Source organism: Silene latifolia, chromosome 10 (assembly GCF_048544455.1).
Source record: "Silene latifolia isolate original U9 population chromosome 10, ASM4854445v1, whole genome shotgun sequence".
NCBI classification, from domain to species: domain Eukaryota; kingdom Viridiplantae; phylum Streptophyta; class Magnoliopsida; order Caryophyllales; family Caryophyllaceae; genus Silene; species Silene latifolia.
This window is the reverse complement of record NC_133535.1, coordinates 138,261,181-138,271,753: the sequence shown is the minus strand read 5'-3', so window position 1 is coordinate 138,271,753 and position 10,573 is coordinate 138,261,181. Positions and strand designations below refer to the sequence as shown.

Genomic DNA, 10,573 nt, shown 5'->3' with positions numbered 1-10,573 from the left:
ATGTACGCTCTTCCCATAGTCACTAGGAAGGAGCAGACGCCGGCTCACACTGTCATACCGACAAGAGCGGCAGTCTCCTTCAAGAAACAGGCACCGTCGCAGTCACTCCAAGTAGTAGACGCCACGGCAGTCACCCCAAGAGGTGTGACGCCGTCGCAGTCACTCCAAGTAGTAGACGCCACGGGAGTCTCCTTCAAGAAACTTGCACCGTCGCAGTCACTCCAAGTAGTAGACGCCACGGCAGTCACCCCAAGAGGTGTGACGCCGTCGCAGTCACTCCAAGTAGTAGACGCCACGGGAGTCTCCTTCAAGAAACAGGCACCGTCGCAGTCACTCCAAGTAGTAGACGCCACGGCAGTCACCCCAAGAGGTGTGACGCCGTCGCAGACACTCCAAGTAGTAGACGCCACGGGAGTCTCCTTCAAGAAACAGGCACCGTCGCAGTCACTCCAAGTAGTAGACGCCACGGCAGTCACCCCAAGAGGTGTGACGCCGTCGCAGTCACTCCAAGTAGTAGACGCCACGGGAGTCTCCTTCAAGAAACAGGCACCGTCGCAGTCACTCCAAGTAGTAGACGCCACGGCAGTCACCCCAAGAGGTGTGACGCCGTCGCAGTCACTCCAAGTAGTAGACGCCACGGGAGTCTCCTTCAAGAAACAGGCACCGTCGCAGTCACTCCAAGTAGTAGACGCCACGGCAGTCACCCCAAGAGATGTGACGCCGTCGCAGTCACTCCAAGTAGTAGACGCCACGGCAGACGACGGCTCACACTGTCATACCGACAAGAGCGGCATGCACCCTAAGGAAGCGCACACTGCGCGGTTATAACCAGCGGTTGATACTCGGCGAAACGATCAAGATGCCTTGGAAGCGTTAACACAATTGAGACACGCACTCTAGGCTGCCTCGGCCAAGCCGAGGTGGGAACATAAGAGATACTCAATTAATAACGGAAAGAGACAACCCGGACAAAGACGGAGACGCTAAAAGGACAGTCGAAGCTCGAATACCAGCACAAGGAAAAGAAGTGAAGTAAAAACGAACTCTTATTAAATATATTCAACGAATCACAAGAAATTACAAGGATAAGCCAAAAGACAAAAAGTTACAAATGCTATCCCCCTATGTCCGTTGTTGCTCGCCATCAGCAGCGGCAGTGGCACTTTCCTCGATGGGTACCCCGGCGGCTCCTTAGCGGCCTCGGCTTGGCGACCTCGGCTTTAGCCTCGGCGGCCTCACCGCCTTTGCCCGCTTGGCTTCCTCTTGGGCCTCCTTAGCCTTCTCGGCCAGAGCGCCTTTCTCGGCCGCCTCCTTTCTCGCCTTCGCCCTCACCGCCTCTTTAGCCTTCTCGCCACGGCTTTCTCCTTGGCTTCGAGCTTGTCATCAAGCGACTTGTCATATCGTCCCACGGAAAGGAACCATCAAGAGGGAAGAGCTCCTCAATCACTTCCCTAGCAGCTCCTTCGGCTAAATCCCGGAATTCAAAGACACATGTTAGGGAGCATGACGGTTTGGAGCATCTCAATGTCCTTATCCTTTTGCCTAATGACGGCATCTCTGATCCGAACCACCTCCGCCTGGGCCTTAAACAGTCCCCGGATTCATTCCTCCGCTTGAGGTAGAGGTCGGCGTGCCTCGAACAAGTGTACACTTCTCCAGCGACTTAGCAGATTCACTGCCGCAGCCTCGGCCTTGGCTCTCTCAAAGAAGGACCTCTTTCTCAACGTCCCGCCCGAGTTTTCTTTCGCCCAAGAGCGCCCTCTCGGCCTCTCCCCTAAGCCTCGCTCATTGAGAAGATCCTGCTTGGCCTTCGCGGCCACCTTCTTAGTGGCGTTTAGCTCCAAGGTGGATTGAGCCACGACCTTCTCCTGCTCTACGATACGAGCACCGGTAAGACTGTTCCACCTCGCCGGCTCCTTGATCACTCCGTGCCTTCATCTATGAGCGGGAGAAGGAAACCTTCCGGGATGAAGGGACAGTGGCGACATTTTTATCACCGGCTTTGCCTGGGGAGGGAAACCTTCGGGATGAAGAGTTCACGGTGACGTGTTGATCACCGGCTCGCACGAGCTCCCTCCACTTGTCGCCCAACAGAGCGGCGGCCGACCGGGGCCGATCTACAAAATTAAAAGCAAGCATAAGTATCGACATACGCAGACATGCCGAAGAGCTCACGGCAGCGCCTAAGGAACCGGCTAAATCGAAGCCACGAAAGAACAATACCGTGCTTGGCCTTCTTGGCCGAAACGCGTCTCCGTCGGCCAGCAGAATCAACGGTCGCGGTATAGGCCGTCTGTTTTCTTTTACGGACAAGGGGCGAGCCCTCCTCCTCGTCGGAGTCATCCCCGTTGGAGATACAAATGACCTCCACCGTCTCCTTCTGAACAGGGGGGATGGAAGGCGGAGCCGGTGTCGACGCCACCACCGCCGAGGACTTCGTTTTGCGCGTGTGGCGCGGCACGTTACTAACAACCTTCGCTCGGGTCTCCACCGCACTCAAGCTTTTCACCCCGCTCTATGAGATCGTCGGCGACCTCCTGCGGTCATTGGGGAGAGCTTTGGGATGTAAGTTAGCAACGGTTTTATCTTTGTTCGGATCCCATTCTCCGGAGGATATCCTCGACAGTCCGGTCCAAAATGGCCTGCGAAGGAAACGAAGCAAGAGTTAAGTAGAAGAAATAAATCACAGTTCAAAGACACAACGAGAACGGTGATGGGCCTCACACCGACCCCACTCACCCTGCGCTAGGGCCGGTATGAGGCCGACATGGCAAAGCGGCTCATCCTGAAGAATGATCTGCGTTGGAGGAATCCATCTTTTCGGCAGCCCACCCTTGTCTACCTCAAAAAGCCGCATTGCCAACCTCTCGTCCTCCGAGAGAAGAACCCTGCCAGCATCCATTTTGAGTTTCTTCCGGAGACCCATCTGTCATGCTCCGCCTTAGTCTCACACCGCAGTTAACTTGATCTTTGAAAGGAGCAGGGAAGCGGATAGTCGTTCGGCACCTTAACGTACACCCACCGACCCTGCCAGCCCTTGCAAGAGGAAAGTTTGTCAGCAGTGACATAACCCTTCTCCGTGTGCACGCTGAACCACCCGGCGCGGCCAGAGGATGACGGCTGGAGGTAGTGAAGTCGGCGAAATAAGTTCACCGTTGGGGCCTCCCCCTTGAAGAGACAAAGCCAGACAAACCCGATTATGGTCCTCATGGCCAACGGGTGCAATTGGGCAACGGCAACGTTCATGGCCTTAAGGATGGCCACAACATACCCATTCAGCGGAAACCGGAGCCCAAACTCCAAATGTCGCATATATACGCCGGTGTGGCCCGGTGGAGGGCAACAGACAGCCCGACCCTCCTCGGGATAACGATTTCGTAGCCCTCACCGAAGAAGAAATGTTTCTCGAAAAATATCTCACCGGAACAGCGGGCCAACTTATGGGTCCAAGTACAGTCAAGACGGACTTTACAAGCGAGGCCGTGATCCATAACGTACTTCCTCACGTTATTAGGACGAGCCTCCTCAGCATCGTCACCAAAATCTTCTGCATCATCATCGACATCAGAATCATCCTCCCATTCCTCCAGAATTCGAGGATCGACCTCGGGAGAAGGGGACCTACGGCCCGGCTTACTAGGCCCGGCGTCGGCAGAAGACATGTTTACAATGAAATTACAAAATTAAAAATTGGAAAGTTTGTTTGTTTACCTTGAAGAAAACGCTCGCCGGAGTAACAACTCTGGAAATTAGAAAAAGAAACCCTTGGAAGTTTAGAGAGAAGGAAATTTTGGAGAATGAAATTGGTGGCCAATTTTTCGGAGCAATTGCCCTATTTATAGGGAAAAGCCCATGAAGCAGGACCAATCAGAGAACAGCCCATGAAGCGTCAACCAATCAGCATGCAGACACGTGTCGGACATGCAACCACGGAATGTCAATCGTTGCAACAGTTGTGTCAATCAATGCAACAGTGACCAAACGTCTTCAACACGCCTATTCAAATCTCTCCGCCTATTCAACTTCCTCAAACAAATTCCCATGCACCTATTCTCCGCCGGCCACATGATCAACCAAGCTAGACACCGCCGGCCGGGGGCAATCAAAAATAACCGCAGCCTCAACCCGGTCTCGCCAGCGTCCCTTTCTTTTCCACATCGGATGCCCAATACACATCCATGTGGAGGGGGAATATGGTACGGCCTAAGAAAGACTAGGCAGAGAGCGAGAAGAAGCCGCCAGAAGAAGCCGATGCAGGAAAATTTTCTACAAACTACTTGCGCAGAATATACGCTCAGACGTACATCGAAGCCCATACCACGGCATAGACTACGCTGGGGGCAAATTGATGGGGCATATTCTGCACCGCTGACCAAGTCAAACATACTAAGATGTCCACAGCAAGTCAACGACTTAGACAACCTAGCCGATGCCGCCCATCGGCCTGTCAACCTGGGTCCCGGCGTGACAACCTGCCAGCCGGGACACATATCCGCGTACTCATATCCAAGACCCCTCGGCGGTGAGTCAACAGGGCCCGCCGGCCTGCCATAGGTCCCTCGGCCGAGGGGTAGATTAGTCTTTCCACCTGCTAGCCACTTGGCCACTTGGCCACTACGTGACAAAAGGTGAAGTCTATAAATACTCCTCAACCTTCATTGAGGAAGGGATCCAATCCAGAAATACACAACTTGACCTAAATACACTATTCATCTGGTATAATCTTCCTTATCTCTCTACAATATATTCCTAGCCAATTAGCATACAACTTATACATCTGAGTTTGCTGACTTGGGCGTCGGAGTGAGTACGCTTGGCACCAAGCCAAGCCCTCAGTTCGTTCATTGTTGCAGGAGAGGCCGAGAGGAACGATTAAGACCAAGGGAGAACCCAACTCAAGACATCATTCAACAAGCCACGGGTGGTAACTATACTTGCTCTGGAATTACACCCGGAACAATCTCAAAGGACATCATGATTCATGAGCTACACAATCTGATGGTGTTAGACTCTTAGTATCAGCTCCAATATTGCATAATCACAACAGAATTGAATGTTGACGATGTACTCCAACTATTTTCCAACTCAAAACTAACACATCTAAGACCATTGACGAACTTGAGCACAAAAACCAACTCATATCATTGATCAATAAAGGTCACATAACATTTCAAACAAAGTTCATTGGATGGAATTTATTTACCAAAGATAAAAGGGTCATTGCTCACCTCAAAATCTGAACATTGAAGGCCCAAATTTTCACCATAGAGCCTGTCATCATCGTTGATGCATTTGACTTGATGACTTGCAGTCATACAAGAGAAACCCAATCTGCAATGTATAGGCCATCTAGTGCGTACCTAACTTTGAAAGCATTCACTGCTCACGCATAAAAGTGTCATCCCAGTCCACTTGGTGCAGGCATAACGGAAGAAGCTGGTGCAATTTCTATAGCCGGAGCAATTCTCATACGAAAATATGCTGGACGCATAAACGTAATCTAAACTCAATTAAGTTCTGCTTAGTTTGAGACAATTTTTTCAACCAAACTTAAAATTTAGTTCTGAAATTTGGTTACGATTGACAAGGCAGGGCTCTCAACTAGGCGACTTAATGTAATATCAGAGAGTAAGAGACCACAGGTAAAATATCCTCATTTACATCCGGTGTTATAAGTACAGCATCATACAAGTCACTCCCAAAACTCGAAGAGATTAGATTAAACCGCAAACAGTCAATCAATCAGTAGAGCATTAAAGCATACAAGTCACTCCCAAAACTCGAAGAGATTAGACATACAATCAATCAGTTTTAAGAAGTACATGCCAATCAAGACTGCTCCATATGGGAATAGAGGCTAAACAGTAGAAGATGGTCCATGGGAACACACAAAGACATAAACTAGAGCAAAACATTCCAAACAAACAGACGTTCATGATTCATGTGCAAAACCATCTGACAATAATAAGCATATTTTGTTGATCCAATGTTAAGAGCTACTCTAATAACAATAGAAGATGGAATCCAATGTTAAGAGCTACTCTAATAAGTACAACACAGACAATTAAAATACTACACGCAATTTAGTTTTTCAGAACAACATACAAAATCTTTCAGAGAGGCCAATGAACAATGTGCTGCAGCTATGCCGTCGAGAGCTCCTCCTCAATTGGAAACGGTGAAACTAGGCTTGGAACATATCTCGCAATCTCAATCATCTCATTGAACCTTAAAAGTGTTGTGTATAGCATAGGTTTAGTACCTGTGTGAACTACCCCGAGCATTCTAGTCTCAAAATCCCCTGTCACAAAAAACTTGCCAGCCCTCGTAAACCCAATCATTTGAGAGGCCATGCCTAATCTCAACCCCTTTGGAAAACCAATCGATTTTATAATCACCCAAGGAGATTCATATATGTGCATTAACTTGTCATCTTTACTTGGGCTATCAGAGTCGCACTTGCTCAAACATCCTCCCATAACTCCCAAATTATCCCTGCGCTCCAACTTAACTACGTCAAACCTCTCAACCACCAAATCGAAACTAAGAATTATAGAATCAGTTGGGGGAATAAAAGCAGGCCAATATAACCTTTCATTCGTAAGCATTGCGTTTTGTGTAACAAGGAAATCATTACCACAATCAAAATCAAATCTTGTCCACTTATTTTCCCTCAAAGAGAAGATATGATCAATACAATTAGTATCATCAGTTCCAAAACTCCGTTTCAAAAGTCGAACAAATTTGTAGTCATCAACAGAGGATGCATACCAAAATCCACAAATTACGTGACGGATAGTAGTTTCAGCATCAATACGCTTAACATAGACATCGGGTTCATATTTGTGCATTTTACGAGTGGCTGGGTTCCATAGAAAGAAGTATTTACCGGAAGATGGGGTTAAGCAAACCAACCCATTGCAGGATCCAGTAAGTTCAACATCAAATTTCTCGAAGCCACGGTCTACGTCTAGCTTAACCAAATTATCTTCAAAATTACCAGAAATTTGATCATCATTGTAAGAGAAAAGGTAGTAATTCTTACCAGATTTGATAAACAAGGTGTCAACAGGAGCGGAAGGGTAAGCCAACGGGGATTTCAAAAGGTGGGCATTAGCGAAATCGGAAGAAGAAAGAGTAGAATACCATTGTTTCGAAACCGACTTAAATCGAAGAATTGATTTAATGGGTAATCTTGTAAGTATTTCTTGAATTATGAGATCATCAAAGAGGTAGCTTTGTTGCTCAATGACTTGTTTCTTCTCAGAATTTGAGTCTTTGTCGCCCATTTTCTACGATTTTCAACTGTAAATTGAGAAATTAAGAGACGGTGAAGTGGAGAAAGGAGGAATCCATTTTTGAAATAATGGTTAAAAATAAAACATTTGTCGTTTTAGGTCGGTTTTGAAAATATTTGTCAAAATGGTGTCCACGTAGACTCGGGATTTCTGGACCTAAAACACGCCACTACCAATGGCGTGTTTATAATGAGTAGGGAAAGAAACTTCATTAAAAAATGGACTAAAACAAACACGTCATTGGGAATGGCGGGTTTCGGAGGGGAAACACGCCACCCCCTATGGCGTGTCTTATGTAAATTTTTTTTTTTTTTAAAGTTCAGTCAGTTGAGGAAAAAAATTGTTGTAAAGACACGTCACTGCTAATGGCGTGTTTCACAAACCACGCCATTAGTAGTGGCGTGTTTCAGGTCTAAAAATCCCGAGCCTACGTGGACACCATTTTGACAAATATTTTCAAAACCGACCCAAAACGACAAATATTTTATTTTTGACCATTATTTCAAAAATGGACTCAGAAAGAAGGTAGTGTGATTGAGTTGGCACTAGGGTTTGCTCCTCCGGAGTTGAAAAAATTGGGATTATTTTTCCCTCGTTAGTCACAAGGTGGCAATTGGGCCAGTCGGGTTGGGTTTGGGTCGGGTCACGTTGGGTTGGGTCACGTATATTCTTTCGGGTCAGGTTGGATTGGGTTCAGGTCGAGTCATTTCGGGTCAAATGATGTATCGGGTCGGGTCGGGTCATTATCGGGTCCGGTAACTTAATCAGATTACTACAAATTTTTACCATTAAATTTAGTTTTTAACCTATTATTTATTTTAATTACTTTATTACTAAGTCAAACATATCAATTTAAACACAAAATCACTTTCATTTTGATCAAAATTAAGCTTAATAATTGTCGGGTCATCAAATTAATCAGATTAGCACCGGGTCGGGTCAATATCGAATCGGGTCGGGTCTGGGTCGGGTTCGAGTCGCTGATAATCGGGTTGTGTCGGGTTACGGGTCGTCATCGAATCGCGTCGGGTCGGTTTTGGGTCGCAATATTTCCGAGTCCTGTTGGGTCGGGTTTGCTAGGGTTCGGGTCAAGTCACTCGGGTCGGGTCAGACTTGTCAGCTCTAGTCACACCTAATGTAGATCCGTGTGTTGCACGATTTTCTAGATTGTGTTTTATATAGAAGCAAATATTTAAATATTTTGTATTTCACTAACTTATATCCAACGTATTTCATTACACTTCAAATCTAACGTTAAAATCAACATTGTTAATGTACAATATTAAGATGTAGAAAAGAGAAAATTAAAATACTTTAATCCGAATAAGATCGATAATTTAAATGAAAGTATGCTAGTCAAAAATTTGGTTTATATAAACTAATATACTTTGTTCATCATAGACATTACTAATGAGTAGCTTTAAGAGGTTAGAAAAGAGTAGTTTTTCGAATATGATTGAATGAGAGTATTTTTGCAAACTTGTTTATAGAAAATAATATTATATCTTTACCTTTACTAAAGGCGGAAAACTTATAATAATTCATAATTTAAAATCAACCATCAATACTATATATTAAATCCAGAAATCAAGGGACTTGAATGTTGTTAGGGTGCAAACCCTTGTTTCACATCGGTAGAATAAAGATGGAAGCTCATCTTTATCAGTGTCTACAAAATATAATAGTACGAGGCCTTTTGGGAAGGAGCCCAAGAGTAAATCCGTGAGGGCTTGGCCCAAAGCGGACAATATTGTACTATTATGGGTTGTGGACACAAATGCAGCAGAGGCCCAACACAAGGTATTCACGCTTTCGCACAACAAGTGGTATCAGAGCCCATGGCTCGGCTTGGGTTAGACACGAGGATGTATCAGCAGACCCAAGACTTGAAGTTGTACACTGTAAGGCATGTAACTCCTAACTCGGAGTGAGTCCTTGAGCAGGCCCGGTCCAGGGTTAAATGGATGAAAGGCGTCATAGGTCTTGTGGGATAGAGACCATTTGTGTACTATAACAGTTGATTAGGTGGACCCTTATCAGATTGGGTGCCACAGGTCTAGTGGGTCTTTTCCAGGTTGGATGCCAGAGACCGTTTGTGTTCTAGGACTTCTGAAGTGACGGATCGGTCCAGAGTATATTGGTTGGAAAGGATGTTCGATATGCATGTGTAGCAAATTCCCAAGAAGGGCACATGGACATGCAGGCTCAGGAGCATGTGGGGGCACTCACTTGACCAGGCGGTGACATGTGGTGCAAGACATGGCTCGTGGTAGCATGGTGTTTCGGCTAAGGGAAGGTTATCAAGACTTGTGATGTTTTGAGTGGTCTCTAGAGTTGGGGCTGTAGACTGTGGGAGTCCTCCATCCATAGAGGTCAAGGTCTGAGTCAAGATGATGGTCCTTGGTTTGAGGGGAGGATTGTTAGGGTGCAAACTCTTGTCCCACATCGGTAGAATAAAGATGGAAACTCATCTTTATAAGTATCTACAAAATATAATGGTACGAGGCCTTTTGGGAAGGAGCCCAATATCGTACTATTATGGTTTGTGGACACAAATGCGGGAGAGGCCCAACATAAGGTATTCACGCTTCCGCACAACAAATGTAATTAAAGAAAGTTATACAAATTAATTATACTATATAGTTTTAAATCACTAGCACCGTGTGATGGACCCGATTAAGGGATCTCAATGCAAATATTATATAGTTTGGGTTAAAATTAAATTAGATAGAAGCTTGGTAATTTTCCTAAACATTTGTAAGAGACTAAAACATGGTCAATTTCCTTAAAATAAAATAATTAATTAAGATGGTCAATTTCCTTAAAATTAAATAATTAATTAAGATGGTCGATTTCAAGGAGACTAAAGAAAGAAGATGCTTAGTAAATTTCCTAAATATTTATAGAAGACTAGAAGATGGTCAATTTCCTTAAAATAAAATAATTAATTAGTATAAACATGCACACTTATGGTATTAATTATTATCATCATAAGACTATATATTAAATTTAAATCTATGCAATTTTATTAAACTTTATAGTTTATTAGATGTATAGAGATGTTAATTATTTAACATACAAAAATATAATATAAGTAGGTTATAAATAATTCAAGTTAGATTACATAATATATAATACTAGGTTTGATGCCCGGCTTCGCCCGGGCTACCTCTATTTACCATTAAATTTTATTTTCAATGAAATAAACTATGTTGGAGTTGTCTAACTCACACGTTTACTATTTGTAATATATTTTTCAACGGCATATCTTGTAA

General features: G+C 45.1%; 1 protein-coding gene across 1 annotated transcript; it reads right to left on the bottom strand.

Annotated features, from left to right (window-relative positions):
- Positions 1-6,143: 6,143 nt before the first annotated feature.
- LOC141608337 (F-box protein CPR1-like) lies at positions 6,144-7,289 on the bottom strand. The gene has a single exon (XM_074427699.1). It carries the CDS (start codon positions 7,287-7,289, stop codon positions 6,144-6,146), a length of 1,146 nt encoding a protein of 381 aa, XP_074283800.1.
- Between the last annotated feature and the right edge of the window lie 3,284 nt (positions 7,290-10,573).